Source organism: Arachis hypogaea, chromosome 6, assembly GCF_003086295.3.
Source record: "Arachis hypogaea cultivar Tifrunner chromosome 6, arahy.Tifrunner.gnm2.J5K5, whole genome shotgun sequence".
Taxonomy (NCBI): Eukaryota; Viridiplantae; Streptophyta; class Magnoliopsida; order Fabales; family Fabaceae; genus Arachis; species Arachis hypogaea.
Window position 1 is genome coordinate 115,610,247 of NC_092041.1, and position 18,894 is coordinate 115,629,140.

At 32.3% G+C, this 18,894-nt stretch overlaps 2 protein-coding genes across 4 annotated transcripts; both read left to right on the forward strand.

Annotated features, from left to right (window-relative positions):
- The first annotated feature begins 2,907 nt into the window (after positions 1-2,907).
- Positions 2,908-9,258, forward strand: LOC112756027 (70 kDa peptidyl-prolyl isomerase). Of its 2 annotated transcripts, XM_025804430.3 has the most exons (13): positions 2,908-3,334; positions 3,687-3,773; positions 4,083-4,316; positions 4,499-4,579; positions 4,677-4,757; positions 5,438-5,632; positions 6,504-6,593; positions 6,727-6,902; positions 7,158-7,280; positions 7,371-7,517; positions 8,089-8,216; positions 8,304-8,424; positions 8,786-9,258. In XM_025804430.3, the coding sequence occupies exons 1-13, from the start codon at positions 3,142-3,144 to the stop codon at positions 8,903-8,905; spliced, it is 1,776 nt and encodes a 591-aa protein (XP_025660215.1). In that variant the 5' UTR covers positions 2,908-3,141; the 3' UTR covers positions 8,906-9,258. The 2 variants fall into 2 exon arrangements, with proteins under 2 accessions (XP_025660215.1, XP_025660216.1); XM_025804431.3 differs by lacking the exons at positions 2,908-3,334; positions 3,687-3,773; positions 4,083-4,316; ... (1 more) ...; positions 4,677-4,757; positions 5,438-5,632 and having other exon boundaries at positions 6,500-6,593; positions 6,722-6,902.
- Positions 9,259-11,818: 2,560 nt separating this feature from the next.
- Positions 11,819-17,990, forward strand: LOC112756028 (WD repeat-containing protein PCN). Of its 2 annotated transcripts, none has more exons than XM_025804433.3 (11): positions 11,819-12,193; positions 12,270-12,413; positions 12,630-12,933; positions 13,025-13,088; positions 13,488-13,601; positions 13,746-13,908; positions 14,495-14,645; positions 14,839-15,416; positions 15,597-15,778; positions 15,924-16,184; positions 17,324-17,990. In XM_025804433.3, the coding sequence occupies exons 1-11, from the start codon at positions 12,032-12,034 to the stop codon at positions 17,601-17,603; spliced, it is 2,403 nt and encodes an 800-aa protein (XP_025660218.1). In that variant the 5' UTR covers positions 11,819-12,031; the 3' UTR covers positions 17,604-17,990. The 2 variants fall into 2 exon arrangements, with proteins under 2 accessions (XP_025660218.1, XP_025660217.1); XM_025804432.3 differs by having other exon boundaries at positions 11,876-12,193; positions 14,836-15,416.
- The last annotated feature ends 904 nt before the right edge of the window (positions 17,991-18,894 follow it).

Sequence of the window (18,894 nt, forward strand, 5' to 3'; positions counted from 1 at the left end):
ATGAAAATTTAATTTGTAAACATGTACCAATACCTATATATATAATATTAAGATTAGTATTAGACTTATAGCTCACTTAGAGAATTATGCTATAAATATGAATATAATATAATAATATGAATATACATAATATAATTTAAAACGCTAATATTCCTCTTTACCCTAATTCTAAGGATCTCTATTCATGATTTTTATCATATTCTTTCTATCTTTTGATATACACAATATTGTATCATATACTTACATATATACTCGATTATTATTATTGTTGATGTGATGTAATTTTTACAAGTTTTATATCATATCCAAATTATGGTAAATTTTATCCAACTTTTTTTAAAATAAAAGGTAAATTATCTCTTATGCTATGTCTAATGATTATTGGATAGAATGGTCATGATTAACTGTAACTATTAATTTAATTTAAGTTATAATAACTTAATCAATTAACCAAAATATAACTTTTTGTAATTTATAAAAATTATTAGAAAAAATGAGTTTCATTGAAACTTATTGAGCAGTCTGTGTAAAATAATTTTAGAAAATGGGAGAAAGACTGACACTTATTATATATTTATTGAGTAAACATCCAATTTGATTTTTGTCCGTTTTCACGAAGGACAAAGCGATTCCTGTCTAAAAAAAGAGACACTTCGACCCTTAACCTTTTTATTTTGGGACAATACGGTTCCTCTGTTAAAAAATTTATTAAATAATAATAAAATTAGTTTTCTGGGGTTTTATTTGTATTTTGTGGGGGTTTTAAACCTCCAAAAACTATTAATAACTTTGTTTTTCAAAAATTCCTTCATCAATGGTGGTTAAGTGAAGAAAAACCATTGATAAAAATGATGCCACAAAAAAAAAGTAATTATAGTACAATATCTTGTAAAGGAAAAAATAACATCGAATAAGAAATGAAATAAGAGAACTTTAATGTTGACAATATTGGTATTGATGATGATGATGATAGAGGAGATAATGATGATGATAAAGTATGGTTACACAATAAAAATAATAGAGGTAGGAGTGAAAATAATGAGGATGAAAAAGATAATAGTAGTAGTGGTAGTAATTGGTTATATTATTGAAAAGATTTGTGTGGGAGTTTAAAACCCCACAAAATACAAATAAAACCCCCACAAAACTAATTTTTATTATTATTTAATGATTTTTTAAACAAAGGGACCGTATTGTCCCAAAATAAAAAGGTTGAGGGTCAAAGTGTCCCTTTTTTTTTTGGACAGAGATTACTTTGTCCTTCGTGAAAATGGACAAAGACCGAATTGAGTCTTTACTCTATTTATTCTATGTTTCAATTCATATTTTTTTAATAAATGAAGAGTTTAGATATGATGTGAAACTGTAAATTAGATCCTTACAATAATAATAATAATAAAGTATATATTTAAGTATATTATATATATAGGTGTCTATATATATATATATATGTTCAAATATATCATAAATATTGAAATGAGATTATAGAGAATAATTGAACCCTTTTGTTATTGATTATTAATCACTTGCTACCTCTATTCTTCTCGGGAACCTTCACCACATATGTAGTACTATGTGCTTTCACAGTAGTATTTGTTTCCATTTGGGTCCCTGAGATAAAGGGAAAAACTCTTAAAAGAAATCCAAAGGTCTTTTAGATGAAAGTTTCTTCTTTTGTGGCAGCAATTTTGTATTATTATTATTGTTATTGTTGTATTATTATTTGATTTACGGATGAATTCCTCATTGTAATCCTGTATTGGCAAGTTCATTAAAATTTTGTGTGAATTGGCTATGTTCATATTATTCAACATGTGCTGATGCTCCTCTATGGAAAATGACAGTTAATACTCATTAGTTTAATTCATTTTTTTATATTTTGATTTCAATGAAAAATGGTAGCCAAATTAGTATTGTGCATGAATTGCAGATAGTTTCACGGGATCTTAAGTTTAAACCTCATTGCAACTTATGCAATAAAATAAAATAAAACAAATAAATTTATATATTATTTTAACATCAATATTTTTTTAATAATTAATGTGTTTTTTTAATTAAAAAAATGTCAAAAGTATTTAGTGTATAAATATTGTTATTGAAAAATTTAAATAAATAAATTAAACTATGATCAAACAACATTATTTACTATTAGAAGTCAAACTAGTTGATTTTGGGTGGACCCTAATCCAATTAGATGTTCAATAATCAATATACATAAAATCAGACCAAAATTTAAGTCCTTTTAAATATTATTTTTTAATGTAGTTTTTTTTTTTTTTTTACCAAAGATAGGAGACTCGAACCCGCAACCTCTCTTAATTGAGTATTGGGAGACTATACCATTTGAACTATTATTCATTGGCTATTTTTTTTAATGTAATTATGATTTAAATAAGATGTTATAAAAATAGGACAAAGTTCTCTAGAAAACATTAACAACACATATAGTTAATTGACCTGAGTCTGGTCTGCAACCTACTATTAGTATTATAGAATTTTTTTAAAGTATTAAACCTGATCTGTTATTCAACTTGGTCTGACCTGAAATCTGTTAAAAGGCCTGTTAATTTTTTTTATAAAAATAAAAGTATTATTTAAAAAAATATTTTTTAATAAACATATGTAAAATATCATATTTAATATTTATAAAAATTTTTAAACTTTAAAGTATTTAAAATATACAAAATTATTTATAATTAAATATAATAAATTTAAAATATCTCATAATTTTGTTAATAATAAAAAAATTATTTATATATAATTATATATTAAAAGGTTTAAACAAATCTAATAGATCAGACCAAACTAATTAATAAACTTAGATCTAATCTATTAATATAATAAAACTTTTATAACAATTTAAATCTGTGCCTATTTTATAACAGGCCAAACTGCAGGTCCTGGCTTAGCCTTTTTCCACCCGTAACAAGAATACCACATATTACCATAACACACTCGCCTTGTTTCACTCTCTGACATTAAAATTACGGAATTACCCTTATCGTATTCTTCTTCTTCTTCAAAACTATCCTTCCAGAAACACTCACACACAACACTGTCTCCACTACAAACATACCATAAAATAAACAAATTAAATTAAAATAAATAAAATAACCTGAGGCGGTTTCCGGCAGCGGAGCGATGGCGGTATTATCGGAGATAAACGACGGCGACGAGGAGAAAGAGCTGGACGAGGAGCCCGGCGAGGTGATCGAATCGGCGCCGCCGCAGAAGGTCGGCGAAGAGAGGGAACTCGGTAACTATGGACTGAAGAAGAAGCTCATCAAGCGCGGAATCGGTTGGGAAACTCCTGAGCTCAACGATGAAGTCACTGGTACGTGTATAATTACATTTCCACCCTTCCAGCTAAAACGCATGCTCAGAAAAATCTCTCTGTATTTTCTTTCTTATGTTGTTATGGATGGAGAACGATGTAATGTAGGGTGAGTTTGTTTCAGCTTTTGAAAAAGAAAAAAAAGAGAAAGGTGATTTTACATATAATTGAAGAAGTTGAGAATGTATGAAGCTGAAAATCAGATTTATTGTTTTTTTAATTAGGATTGTTTTTGAAAATCAGATTTTTCTGGCAAAATAAGCTGAAACAAGAACACTCTTAGTGGCAGTAGTTGTTGTTAATAATAAAAAATGCTTAATGTTTGATTATTTATTTCATCTCGAGAATGCAGTGCACTATGTTGGGACTTTGGAAGATGGAACCAAGTTTGATTCCAGTAGGGATAAAGATCAACCTATAAAGTTCACTCTTGGTCAAGGTATTTATTAAAGCAAGTACTGCTTGTTTTTTGATGCCTTGTTTTTCTTGAACAATCAATACATGAGTAAATAAATTTTTGTCTGATGGTAAAGAAGCTCAGTTTGTCATATGAGGATGCAATTTAAGTTCGAATTTTAGTTTACAGTTTTTAATAGGTACATTCAGTGAAAAAGATTGAGAGTAAAAACTTGTTTTAATTTAAAAAAATTAAAAAAATATCAAATTTTGGTGTAGGCTGTTTGGATTAGATGTTAAGGAATGTAAGATTAAAAAATAACTAGTTTCTCATGTTGATGGGGTTTGATAGGTGAACTGGCTGCTGGATTGGATCATGGAATAATCACCATGAAGAAGGGGGAGGTAGCTTTGTTCACAATACCTGATGAGTCGGGTGTTTCATCGGCCAACTCCAAGCAGTTTGAGGTGGAGCTCATTTCGTGGATCAAAGTGGTGGATGTTTGCAGAGATGGTGGGATTATCAAGAAAATTATGGAGAAGGGGGTTGGGGATGAGCGACCCCGTGATCCAGATGAAGTCCTTGGTATTCTTACAGCTGCTTATGCATATTTTTTTCTTACTGTCAGTTGAACATGTTGACAAGTTGAGACCTACGTACATTTTGCATTTTCTGTTGCTGCTGCATATCTCTTTTGGTCTTATGGCCTGCTTCAGAAATGAAGATTTTGTTGACTCACATGTTTCCTCATTCTTTTATTACTGTAGTGAAGTATCGGATGGCACTAGCTGATGATACTATTGTTGCTGAAACACCAGAAGGAGGAGTTGAATTTCATGTTAAGGATGGTATATTTATCGAATTATTCAGAATAAACTGTGGTATAGTTCCATTTTTTCATCTTATAGTGTGAGTGACCAATTATTGTTCTTGGTGAACCCTAAGGTCATCTTCTTCCGGGATTGCCAAGAGTAATCATGACTATGACAAAGGGAGAGAAGGCTCAATTAATTGTTCAACCCCACTGTATGTCTCCTGGTCTTATAATCCACCTTCTATATCCTTTTTCACAATCTTTCTAGTATCAAAATGAGGTGTATCACATTTCCTTATATTCTGTCATCGAGTCAAGTTACATGAATCTTTGGACTCAACTTACTTTGACTGAAATGAAAATGTTGTAGCAATCTTCATTATCCATTGGGATGTTTCTGCATAAACAGCATAGTTGTAGTTAATTTATGTTTCCCTAGGCACTTCGGGCTACTATAACATATTTGCCTTAATAGATATTTTGGTTCATGTTCTGCAACAAATTAATGTTTATGCATCAATCATGAAGGTCAACTGAAAGTTAAAGCATTTTGTTTTTCTTTTGATTAAACGAATGCAAATAAACATCGCTTTCAGAAGACAAAAGATATTGCAGTTAACCCAGGCTGCTTGTTGCACCTTATGTTTGCAAGTTGCAACTATTAATCCCTCATTAAGTGTACATATCTTTGTTCTGTAAAGTTGGATTCTGTCTGAATCACAATAACTAATCTTTGTTGCACCTTACAAAATCTACTTCGTTATTAACTATTCATTCTTCTGTGGATGTCAAGCTGGAATTTCATTTTTCTTCTTAGTTTTAGGTAACTTCCTGATCAATATATGATATAGTTAGTTGGGAATTGGAATTGTATTTCATATGGTGCCTGCAGATGCTTTTGGAGAGAAGGGGAGTGAAGCTAGCAATGGAGTACATTCTGTTCCACCAAATTCAGTGCTGCATGTTAATATTGAATTGGTTTCTTTCAAGCCTGTCATAGATGTTACTGGTGACTCCAAGGTGCTTAAGAAAATTTTGAAAGAAGGAGAGGGTGCTTCCACAGCAAATGAGGGTGCAAATGTTACAGGTAAGAAAAGAACATGCATTTCATATTTAATCTCAGCTAGTACAACCATTTGTATTGGAGGGTTGCTAGTGGTGCAACTGAGCTTGGTTATGACGTATTTATACTAATAAGGTTTATCTTAATACTATGTTACAGGAAATTTTAAACCTGTAGTGGCGCAACTGAGTTTAATGATAACATATTTATAATAGTAAGGTTTATCTTCATATGATGCGACAAGAAATTTTAAACCTATAGCCAAGATCTGATGTTTCATATCAAATATTCTCAGACTATTGATCCCCCTGAGCTTTCAAATGATGATCGTTGGCATCTCTCTATGTTGAAATCTTAGCATAATAGAAGTTTGAATATCATAAATTATGATTGCAAAATAATTAGCAACTAGTTCAGTTCATATATCTTCAATGCTAAAAAGTGTGGCTAGTTTCATGTTGACCATTCCTGAATGCAGTGTCGCCTTGAATTATAGGAGACAAAGAGCACAAACTTTTTCCCCATATTATCTGCCAATTCAGTTTCAGATTTACTTTAATGTCTAATTACTGCAAACAAAACAGTATCAAGGGAAATGTATTAACTTTTGCATCTAAACAGGATTAGAATAACAGCATAGTCATATTCAAATAAAAACGTGGATGCAATGATTGTAGTTGTGATCAATGACATGTTAATTGTTACCTAAACCTAGTATTTTTTCTAGTTGGCTTTCTAAGAACACATTTCTACCTACATCCATAAACTTCGTTTTTTCTTTCAAATTAAGAAATTGTTGTACCTGTAATGTCATTTATTGCACAAATGAATGTAGAATCAGATTCTGAAGTAGGGGATTTGCTAAACTCATTTCTTTTGATAATATCTGTGGCAGTCAGTTACACAGCAAAGCTAGAAGATGGAACTGTATTTGAGAAAAGAGGAATCGATGAAACTCCTCCTTTGGAATTTATAACTGATGAAGGTGAGTGTATTCTTGTTACGTCTTGGTTAAACTCTTTGACATGGCCAATTAAACTCTTTTACATGAGTACATGACCTATTGTTTATGGCATTTTTTGAGTGATGACGCTAGTGTTTATAAATTGCTAGTGCAGAACAAGTGATTGTTGGTCTAGATCGAGCAGTGGTAACTATGAAGAAGGGTGAGAGAGCCATAATTAGCATACATCCTGATTATGCATTTGGAGATGTTGAAGTAAAACGGGACTTCGCCATGGTTCCACCAAGCTCACGTGTAGTCTATGATGTTGAAATGAAAAATTTCATTAAGGTAATGGAAAAAAAAAGGGGTTGGTGTGGGTCTGCGTTTGTCCATTAAGGAGTTAAATATCTTGATGTTTTTTCTGTGGATTATGATGCAAACTAGTACCATGCGCCATAAAATGAAAAAAAAAAAAAACAAAGAAACCTGCAGTAACTTTAGTTTTGGATGCTGGATGCTGCGTGCAGCTTATCATTTACATAAATATGTTTGTCTGCCCATATTAGTTCTTTTCAACTCTCTTAGATTCTATTTGCTTGACAGGAGAAAGCACCATGGGAATTGAAAAGTAACGAGAAAATTGATACAGCTAAAAGGAAGAAAGAAGAAGGCAATATGCTATTTAAATGTTGCAAGTATGAGCGGGCAGCCAAGAAGTATGATAAGGTAGCTTGAATTGTGTTGGCATTGAGTTTTCAAGGTTTAGTAACCTCCTTTTACCTTCCTGGCTAATCAATGATACCTTGTTTCTCTCAGGCTGCTGATTATGTTAGTGAAGATGGATCGTTTGGGGATGATGAGGAAAAACAAGCTAAAGCACTAAGAGTGTCATGCTGGTTGAATGGTGCAGCTTGTTGCCTTAAACTTAACGACTTTCCTGGAGCAATCAAGTTATGTTCACAGGTAAACAGCCAATTAAAGTCATGTGTAGGAATAAGATTTAAAGCTTTGTTATTCAGTGAGCAGATTGCTATTTGAATAGTGAATAGGATAAAATGTGGGGGAGAGAAGTGATGACAAGTTGTATGCTTCTGGTAAAGCTAATAGAGGTACTGGCAACAAAAATAGTTCCAGTTAGAGTCCCAGTGTGCTATTTAGTAGACAGGTTCTGTGAATTGAATTTAGTTACTTGAAGTAAACTTTCTTTGCAAATTCTCTTCCAACTGTTGTATTGTCTGCTGGAAACTCGTGTGAATTTTGGAAAGGAATACACCACTTTCTTAACTTCTAGTGCTTAAACATAAATGACTGCCACAAGATGAGCATTAAGAATTGTTGGATTGGCACATAATGAATGCTGAACTCTGTATAAAATTGTTAATCAGTAAATAAAATTTCATGATAAAACTTCACTGACCCTCGCATACCTCTGAGTTCAAATAAGGAGAAGGATCGATTAATATCCTTCCCCATTCAGCTTATCACGAGCCTTAGTTATAGAAGTTAATGTCTTAAGTTTCTTACTTTTTATCAGGTGCTTGATGTTGAGATTTGCAACGTAAAAGCTTTATACAGACGAGCGCAAGCATATATAGAGACTGGAGATTTTCTGTTGGCAGATGTAGACATCAAGAAAGCTCTTGAGGTGGACCCACAAAATAGGTACTTATATAAGTGTTGATTGGAGTAAATTACCGCTTGATTGGAATGAAAGGTTCATAATGGGAGCATGTTTTTTTCATTTTCCAGGGAGGTAATGGTAATGAAGAAGAAATTAAAGCAACTTCAGGCTGAGAATGATAAGAAATATGCTAAGCTCTATGAAAATATGTTTGCGCATAAAGAAAAGGACTCATCTGTGGCAACAAAGGTGATTAGTGTTTGAACTTTGTTACTCATTTTTTCTTGTTTTTGAAATTTGGAGCTTGTATTGCCTGAAATCCCACTTGCTGAATGGTTGGAGGAAACTTGAGCACATCACATATTCACATCTAAGATTGAAGTAATCAACAAATACCATTTTAGAAAAAGAACTAACAATTGAAGCATGAATCTACTAGTTTAGGCTGTAGCCCAGATGAGGACCATGGATAAAGTATTTTTTAACATTGTCTAGTTCTCATTTAAGGACTTGTATATAATTTCTTGGTTTTCTTTACCTTGTTATTTGTCATTACTAAACACCCCCATAAACACTGTTTGTAACTGAAGTTCTTACCCTTCTGCATCAGAGATTGAAGGTTGAAAAACAAGAGGACGAGAAGAAAAATGAAGAGGCCACGAAGATGGAAATGGACAAAGTTGCGGATAGTGCTGCTCCTTCTGTCGACGGTCTAATTGTGGATTCATAATGATATTTATGATATTCACATGTATAGTTCTTACAAAATTTTTTATTGCAATTCTAATATAAGTGGTAGATGGAATGCAAGATTCCAAGTTCAAATTAGATGGAAGTTTTAGACTTAGTTGATATAGCAAACTCTAGTGAAACTAGATTAATTCACGATCATTTGTCTTGACTTCGTGCATGTACTTGAGTGTGAGCAGTTCGAACTCTTTGAATGTTATTCAAGTGGGTTTATATGTCATGAAGTGACCAAATAAGGGTAAGGACTAATAGCTGAATAACATTTATAAGTTGGTTGAATGAGCCAAATATATTTTCTAATAGAAAAGCTAAGCATTCAAATTTTTTACTTAACTAAGTTTAACTAAGTTGAAGTAATACATTTTAGATTTCCGTGCTACTTTTATTTTAGCAGAAATAAAAATACATATAACTGAATTTGATGTACTGCAATTTCTTCTCTTTCTTCTGCTCCTTCTTCTATGTCTTTTTCTCTCTCTCCTTTTTCTTCTTCCACATCATCATTATCATCCTCTCCTCTCTTTTTATGTTTTTCTCTCTTTGTTTTATTTTTTTATTTCTCTCTCTTAAAAAAGAAACAAGAAAAAAAACAAAAAATGCATAATCAAAATAAAAAAGTAAGAGCAACAAAAATGAAAAAAGAAAAATAATAATAAAAAAACTAAAGAAGTTCTTGTTAAGAAATTACTGCATTAAGTCCAGAATTTTGAAAAATTCTGGTTAAAAATTTGTGTTAAAAAATATCAATGTCTAAGGTAAGAAAATTTCTGTGATATCATTAAAAAATTTTGGTGTGTAATTTTTCTGTTTTATATTTTTCCTAAACAATTCCTCCTCCTCCTTCCTTTTGTTTTCATAGTTTTTTTTTTTTTTGTTTCACACTCATATAATTCCTTTTTTTTTGAAAAATAAAAAAAAAGTAAAAAAAAATTCAAACAAAAAAGAAGAAGAAATTATGTAACCTTTTATTTTATTTTTTGGTTTATTTTTTTTGACAATAAACACAAAAAATTTTGAAGAAAAAACGAATAACTTTATAAATAAAAGCATAGAAATTTTATACGTAAAAAAAAAAGACGAATAAAAAGAAGCAAAAAATATAATACTTAATTTGAGGAAAAATAACTTTATAAATAAAATTAAATGTACTTAAATTTTTCTTTAATTTAATCACTAATACATAACATAGTATATAATATATACCAGTAAATTAATAACACTTCATAGCTTAGATAATGACATTCATCTTTCTATTTTTAGATAAAAATATAATATTTAATTTGAGAAAAAATATGAATCACATAGGACACTAATAAGTAATAACACATTTAAATGTCACTGCTAGTGCCATTAATTACGTAAAACCGTTGGGCCTGTATGATCACCTACACTTTTGGTATAAACGGGCTGAGGCCCAAATAAGAATGATAGAGATAGCTCGAAAAACACTACCGAAACTAAAACCTGGCCGCCTGTTTAGAGCCCGTTTGGGAAGTAGCAGAAGCTATTTTCTTTTACTTTTGGATTATAAAAAGTCAGAATCTGTGTGTTTGGCACCATTTTAAAAAAAGCTTTTAATTTTTTGAAAAGTTAATTTATAACTTTTTGAAGAAGTAGAAATATATGACTTCTCTGCTTCTCGATCAGTCATTCTATCACTTTTTTAAAAAAATTAATTTCAAAACAAAAAAAATCACTTCCTTCTTAACTCTGTAAAAAAAATATTGATCCTTCACCACCATTTTCACGCAAGGTCTGCTAGAAGCACCGGCCTTCCACCATCATTCCACCATCATTCTCACGCAATGTTCCAAACCTTACTATTTTCAGGTAATGATTCATGTGATGGAAGTATTGATCCTCCACCACCATTTTCATTTTTAGACAATATTGCATCTGAACAACTACTGCATATATTCCTTCTAAGTATTTTTTTTAATCATTTTATCACTGTATTTTTTATTATTAAATTTATATTTAACTGTGGTATGAAATTTCAGTTTTAATTTTATTTTTTTCACATGTAATTTTATAACTTGCTATTATTTTCATAATTAATTATAGCAAGTTATTGACCTCAATAAAGGAGAAGGGAGTTCTAATAAGAGTAAAAAAAATAATAAAAAACAGCAATAAAATATACATTGACACACATTTTATATTTATTTTTTATTTTCACCTACCATATCATACACAATATTAGTGATTAGGTTATGTAAAATCAACATTCAATATTGGAAAGTATTTGTTATCATTGTTATTTTAATATTCATTCTCTTTTGTAAAAAAAATTTTATTTTTTGAGTTATTTATCCAAACACTACAACTTTAAAATAAGTACTTTTATAACTAAAAATCCAAATACAAAATAATTTATTTATAAGCTGAAATTAATAAAAGTAGTTATATTTTAAGTTCTTTTTTCAAAAAATATAATATTTAATTTGAGGAAAAATAACTTTATAAATAAAATTAAATGTACTTAAATTTTTCTTTAATTTAATCACTAATACATAACATAGTATATAATATAGGAAACATTTCAAGTGCACCGGGGAGTACCGGTGTACTAATTGTTTTAACCGTTGATTTCAATTAATATATATTATATATATTTTTTATAATTCAGATCAACGGTTAAAACAACTGGAGCACTGATACTCCTGGTGCACCTGAAATGTTTCCTATAATATATACCAGTAAATTAATAACACTTCATAGCTTAGATAATGACATTCATCTTTCTATTTTTAGATAAAAATATAATATAATATTTAATTTGAGAAAAAATATGAATCACATAGGTGATAGGATAATAACACTTTTTTTTTTTTTGGTACTTAGTAATAACACATTTAGATGTCACTACTAGTGCCATTAATTACGTAAATCCGTTGGGCCTGTATGATCACCTACACTGTTGGTATAAACGGGCTCAGACCCAAATAAGAATGATAGAGAGAGCTTGAAAAACACCACCGAAACTAAAACCTGGCCGCCTGCTTACCCTACTTTCTTCTTCTTCTTCTTATTCTTCCTCCACGGCTTCTTCTTCTTTCACTCTCTCTTCTGAAACGCTTCGTCTTCTTCGTCCTTCCATAATAGGATGGGCGAAATCTACAAAATCAACTCAATAAATTGGAAACCCTCTCCGGTAATCGCTCTTGCCACCAGCGTCGACGGCCTCCGTGTAGCCGCAGCTCGCCAAGACGGTTCCCTTGAACTCTGGCTCGTATCTCCCGGCTCCATTGGCTGGCACTGTCAACTTGTAAGCAAGATTCTTCTTATTTCTTTTTTACTTTTTTATTTATGGAATTTTATTTATTTATTTACTTTTTGTTTAGACGATTCATGGTGACCCTACTACAAGAGTATCTTCGCTTCTTTGGTGCCCTGGCGGCTCCAATGGCATGCCGTGCGGTCGTTTATTTTCGTCTAACATTGATGGTTCAGTTTCCAAGTGGGATCTTTTCCACCTGAAGCAAACGGTATTGTGGCTTTCCCCCCAACTTTTACAGAGATGTTAGCATAGTTAGGTTTAATGTAGTTGTGCTTGTTAGTGCTATTGTAATATTTGTTATTTATTTATTTATTTTAATATGGTTGCCACTGGAGTGCTTCTTATTATTTTGGAATGAGTGTTCTTGAAGAGTTGTTGGCTGATGTGTAAAATTTGTTTGGCTGAATTTGATGTGCTATTACAGACTGTGCTTGATTCAGATGGTGTTTGCATTTGGCAAATGGCTGTTACGTTCCCTAAGGTTGATTTAGTTAATAATGTGCCTAATGGTGATGTTATGGGGAATGGTTATGCCAGTAAAATTCAAGAATCTGATGAACAAGAGAGCAGCGATAGTGACGAAGATAATGACTCACCTGATGCTGGCAAGCAATCTGTTCTTGAGTCTCCACGTGTAGCAATTGGTTATGATGATGGAAGTGTGAGGATTTATGCCGTATCTGATGAAGATGAATTCCTATATGTAAAATCATTGCCTCGGGTCAAAGGTTAGTTTCATTTCGCCCCTGCATTATTTGGTGCTTGCGGCAGTTTTGGGCTCGATTCTGATAAGACAATGCTTTATGGGATTGCGTACAGGACGAGTTTTAAGTGTGACTTGGAGCACTGATGCTAACTACATATACTCCGGAAGTAGTGATGGGTACGCCTTCTTGTTTTATTCATTAAATGGCAATTTTCAACTATTGTCTTATGCAACTTTGAAGTAAGAGGGAAATTGTCACCTACTTTTTTTTGCTAGCATTCAAGCTCATATGAACATTGCTTGACTTTGACATAAATCAAGCACATATAGCACCATAATCCACTCACATTTTTGGACTATGCTATGTGTATATCAAAATCAGCCACCAGTATAAAATACATGTTGGAATATAAATTCATATTAAAAATAAATTAAACCACACATGTAGTTATATATAAATACTTTAGTGGCTGATTTTGGTGTACGAATAGCATTTTTGTACATTTTTATATCTCTATTTCCATGTTTCACTATTTGGTTAAATATGCTTCAGCTTTTCTCCTCTTCTTTTCACAGGTTAATACGATGCTGGGATGCTACGTCTAGTCATGAAGTTTATAGGATTACGGCTGGGCTTGGAGGTTTGGGTGGCGGACATGAACTTTGCATATGGTCGTTACTGTCTTTAAGGTAGCATCGAATCATTGCTTTTTAAATTAACTAATATGAACACACTTGCATTACATATATACCACACATTTATGGTTTTGATACAAGAGTACCTTCTGCATTTCGAAAACCTTTGTCACTGATCCTCCTTTGGTTATTATTTAGGTCTGGGACGCTTGTTAGTGCAGACAGCAGTGGCAGTGTCCAATTTTGGGATAGTAAACATGGAACTCTCTTGCAAGCACATTCATTGCACAAGGGTGATGTAAATGCTTTGGCTGCATCCCCAAGTCATGATAGGGTGTTCTCGGCTGGTTCTGATGGCCAGGTACGGAGTTGCACAATTTGTTGAATTCTTAATATTCAGAATATGTTTGGTCTTGTGGGTAAAAGTGGGGTGGAGATTTTCATGTATGCATTTTTTATGTGAGATTCATGTGAGGGATTCCAAATCCAACAACTTTTCTCCAAGAGTTGCAGGAGACATTATAATCATAAATCATCAGGATGTTTTGATTCATGTTATTGTATGTTTAGAAGCTTCTAAGTAAATTTCTACCATGAGGTGATTAATTGTTAATTGTGGCTTGGTTATCATTATATGCTCCTTAATTCTCGCTTCTTCTGACCCATTTAATGTGTATTTATCACTTCGCTAAGTTATAATATTTCATGGATTTCTATGTTCCATTTTATCTTCTGTTTTCATCTCAAAATTCAATATGACCAAGTTAGATAGTGAAAACAAGAAGTGTATATTGTTCTGTAATCTGGAAGCCAAAGTTCATGTGTTGTATATTCTCACTCTTTTGTATATTATCAACAAAAATGTAATGCAGTGTGTTATGTACAAGATAATATACTCATGACCAAGTGCATAATACTAACGTTGGTTTAGTTCATACTATTTGAAGGTTATTCTCTATAAGCTGTCTAGCCAGTCAGCATCTTCCGACAGTGTCAACCCCACTGTGATGACAAAGAAATGGATCTATGTTCACTATGTTAGGTCTCATACACATGATGTCAAGGCCTTGACTGTTGCTGTGCCGATATCTCAAGAAGGTCTGTTTGAAAGACCCAAAATTGCTTTCCAATGAAATAAATGTTTATCTACCCCAACCCCCCCCCCCCTTTTAATTAAAAAAAGAGAGAGCTTATCTTGTTAGTTTTATATCTCATGTAAACTGAGATCTTTAGTGTGCTAACTTAGAATCTACTATTTCTGCTGATTAGCTATGAACTCTTTGTTTAGCAGATTCTCTGCCAGAAGAGAGGAATAAAAGACGTCGGCTTGAAGGAAAGCCTGTTGATTTAAATTATCATAAATGGTCCCAATTTGGGGTTCCCATGCTTATCTCAGCAGGAGATGACACAAAACTATTTGCATACCCGGTAAAGGAATTCACTAAGTTTTCTCCTCATGATATTTGTCCTGCGCCTCAGAGAACCCCAGTTCAACTAGTGCTTAATACTGCCTTCAATCAATCATCAATGCTTTTAGTCCAGTCTAGGCAATGGTTAGATGTACATTTACTACATCTTGGAAATGTTCGTACAGCTGGATGCTTTACTAAGACTGAAATCCTTGCACGAGTGAAGACTAAGGAATCTCGGAAGATTGCTTGCAGCACAATTGCTAATTCTGGGGAGCATTTTGCATACTCTGATAATGCAAGGCCTAGTCTGTTTGAGTTAAAGAGGAGTGGAGTTGGAAAGATTACATGGAGCGTGAGTAGAAAGAAGCTTCCCCCGAGGTTACCCTTTGCCCATTCAATGATTTTCACCCATGAGTCATCCTGGTTGATACTAGCTGGCCATGATAGGAGGATATATGTAAGCTAGCAATATTTCTTTCCTATTATGGCTAGAACTGTTTATTGTAGGCATTTAATTATGGGTTTCTGTCAAGCATGCTTGCCCTACGATGTCCAAGAATCTAGTTAGCATTATGCTATTTGGTTAGGGCTTTGTATAGTTTGTTTTATTGATACTCCTTGCATTTGAATGCTATAGGTTGTGGATGTCAGCACATCGGAACTAGTGCATGCTTTTACACCCTGTCGGGAGCTGGATGACGAGAAATTGCCTCCGAAGGAACCTCCCATTACTAGATTATTTACCAGTTCCGACAGGCAGTGGCTGGCAGCTGTTAACTGCTTTGGCGATATATATGTGTTTAACTTGGAGACACTAAGGTTGCCACTAATTTGCTTTTAATTGTGATTCGAGATTACTATTATTTTACTTTGCTGTCTGTAGGAAACCCATAATCCATTTTTTAATGAATGTGAAAAGTAAAAATTCAAAATTTTTACATAATAATATGCCTTTGTGCCACAGGCAGCACTGGTTCATCTCAAGATTAGATGGTGCCTCTGTCACGGCTGGTGGGTTTCCTCCCCAGAACAACAATGTAATGATAGTTACAACTTCTTCGAATCAAGTGTATGCATTTGACGTGGAGGCCAAGCAATTGGGAGAATGGTCGATGAGGAATACATATGTTCTTCCCCGGAGATTCCAGGAGTTTCCCGGCGAAGTCATTGGGCTTTCATTTCCTCCCTCATCAACTTCATCATCAGTTGTTATTTATAGCTCCAGGTAATATTTTAATTATCTTTCATTGTGTTTTCATGTTCATATTTATATAGTTGATTCAATTAACCTATATAAAGAAATGATTTTGTGATGTTTATTTTGGATACAAGTCATGAGAGGATCCATATCCATTTATTTTTAACTAAAAGGGTGGCAGCTAAATTTTGCATTAATACGAAATGATTAAAAAAACTGAAATTAACAAATTAAATGGCATATGCCACAAACTTTTTAATATAGTTGTTTTGTTTATTGTTCTGGCACTGTTACACTTAGGCTTGGTTTGGTAAAGCTTTTTCAAGAAAAAGCACAAGCACCTTATTTTGCGTTTGGTAAATTAAAAAGTCGAAGTACTTGTGCTTGCGGCTTTTAAAAGTTAGGGGTGCTTTTGAAAGTTGGCTTGTGCTTATCAAATTTTATTTATTTTCTCTCACATATTTCCCGCCATTATATTGCCATTGAAATCCTCATATATTTCTAACTTCTCATCCTAGCCTTCACAAATTCTAACACAGTCTTCATATATTTTTTATTTTTCAACCTAATCTTCACAAATTTCAACACAAATACATCTCTATCACATATTAAGTATGAACTTCTATCTATTTATATTATTTTTTTCTGCGTTGTTTTTGTATTTTTTCCGTGGATCTATGATGTTTGTTTGTTTTTTATCTGTTTTTTGAAATGTGAAGAGGTTGACTTGGTTTATGAAAACTAATCATAAAATTTTTCTTGCATGAATATTAGTCAAAATTATAATATGTATATAAATATATAATTATAGATATATAATTATAAACATGTTTATTATAATTTTTTTAAGTTTTAAAAGCTGTTTTACTAAATACAATTGTGGTGTTTGTACTTATTAAAAGTCATTTTTAATTTAATTTTACCAAAGGCAAGTGCTGCAGCTTTTAAAAAGCTGTCTTTTAAAAGACAGTTTTCATAAGCTACTTTCAAAAAGTAAAAGTTTTACCAAACCAAGCCTTACAATGCTCTATACTTGCACAATCAAAAAATGGTATCTGCATATGTTGCTTCACATTAATATATGAACTTATACATTAACCTTGTGATCTTTATACATCTTTTGCTTGTTGATTATTTCTCATGTTTGGAAATTTTTGTGCATTCAGGGCAATGTGCTTGATTGATTTTGGATTACCGGTGGAGCAAGACGAAAGCGATATGCTAAATGCTCAAGAATCATTGGCCAAGAACTTGCAACAAAACTTTACTAATGTTAAGAAGAGGACAAAATTTAGGAGAAACTTTGACGTATTTTCATTAGATAACCCAGTTTTATTTTTAGCTCATGTCTCAAAAAATTCCTTCTTTATGGTAGAAAAGCCATGGCTGGAAGTGGTTAAAAGACTAGAAGCCCCACCAGTTCATAAACATATTTTTGGCACCTAAGTTTTCAAAACAAAATAGGGAGAAGAAAGGGTTGTTCTCAGCTTTAGGGGGTGACATGATGATGATGATAATGGTGTTGATGATGCATCTTTATAAGGGGGGATATAGAAAGAGGGTCCCTTTCAATGTTGTTTTTTACTCCTTTTTCTTATTTTGTCTCTCCATGGCTGGGATCCGTTGTCATGTATTGTGTTTTCATAATCAATTTTGTTCCATTGGTGATGATAGCTTTTTTACTTCATAGTTTTAGGCTTTATAACTCGTATTGTACTACTACACCATCTCTCCTTGGGCCTGTTTCTCTTGCTTGTGACATATAGAATCTTTTCATGACGCTTATGCATGAGTTGATTAAGACGTAAATGAAACTACCCTTGAAAGTAGGAATATTCTTGTGTTGAATGTTGATATTCAAAGTGTATCAATCCAGAGGGAAAAAGTAGGAATATTCTTGTGTTGAATGTTGATATTCAAAGTGTATCAATCCAGAGGGAAAACTAAGTTCAACAATTTTTTGATTCATCAAACTCTAGTATAAATTTATTGTTTTATTTACTTATTTTTAAATCGAGACCAACTTATCAAAATTCCCTTTTTTTTTGTCTTAATTAACATCTCTAAAATAGTATATCCTTGAAAGAGAATTATAAATATTGGCAAATAGAATTGGAATAATTGGAGTATATACTTATATTGCGACTAGTTATTTACTCATACGAGAGTAAAATAGTTTAGTACCTTTTTCATGAATGAAGGATGCCTATATAAAATTTTGAATTAGATTGGATAATATTTAACCCTATAGTTGTAAAATTTAAATGTTTTAATTAGATTGGATTCTTTTTAAACCTAATATAGTGAAAAGATATTATTAGTGTGCTGTACTCATCAATGCATGTTAACATGATATGTAACATGTACCCTCCAATAAAGGCAATGCATACTAGTAAAACTGTGTATCCATGATATGGAGCATGTGCCCTAAACCTTAACTCCATCTTGCTAACACCTAAAAGGTCTCTAATGACAAAGGTGAACCACAAAATGCCCATGGAATTAGAAATGATTAGTGAAAGGTGAGGTGTTTGTCCTTTTCTAAATATCTAAGTTGCTTTGAAATGTATCCATGCGGTTAGTTCAAGTCTGAGGATATAAACACCTTTTGAATGGAAGATTTTGTTGGATATCCTACCAAAACATAATATATTCAATAATTGTACTAAGTGTTGTGAATGGATCACAATTCAAAGTGAGTAGCTATCAAAAGGGGTTGTGGGGTTGCCCCTTTAGG

Bases quoted from the DNA above. Each gene is read 5' to 3' on its own strand.
- LOC112756027 (XM_025804430.3), top strand. From the start codon at position 3,142: ATGGCGGTATTATCGGAGATAAACGACGGCGACGAGGAGAAAGAGCTG. The intron at 3,335-3,686 runs GTACGTGTATAA...TCGAGAATGCAG, and splicing joins GCTCAACGATGAAGTCACTG to TGCACTATGTTGGGACTTTG. The intron at 5,633-6,503 runs GTAAGAAAAGAA...TATCTGTGGCAG, and splicing joins TGAGGGTGCAAATGTTACAG to TCAGTTACACAGCAAAGCTA.
- LOC112756028 (XM_025804432.3), top strand. From the start codon at position 12,032: ATGGGCGAAATCTACAAAATCAACTCAATAAATTGGAAACCCTCTCCG. The intron at 12,414-12,629 runs GTATTGTGGCTT...GTGCTATTACAG, and splicing joins TTTTCCACCTGAAGCAAACG to ACTGTGCTTGATTCAGATGG. The intron at 15,417-15,596 runs GTAAGCTAGCAA...TGAATGCTATAG, and splicing joins GCCATGATAGGAGGATATAT to GTTGTGGATGTCAGCACATC.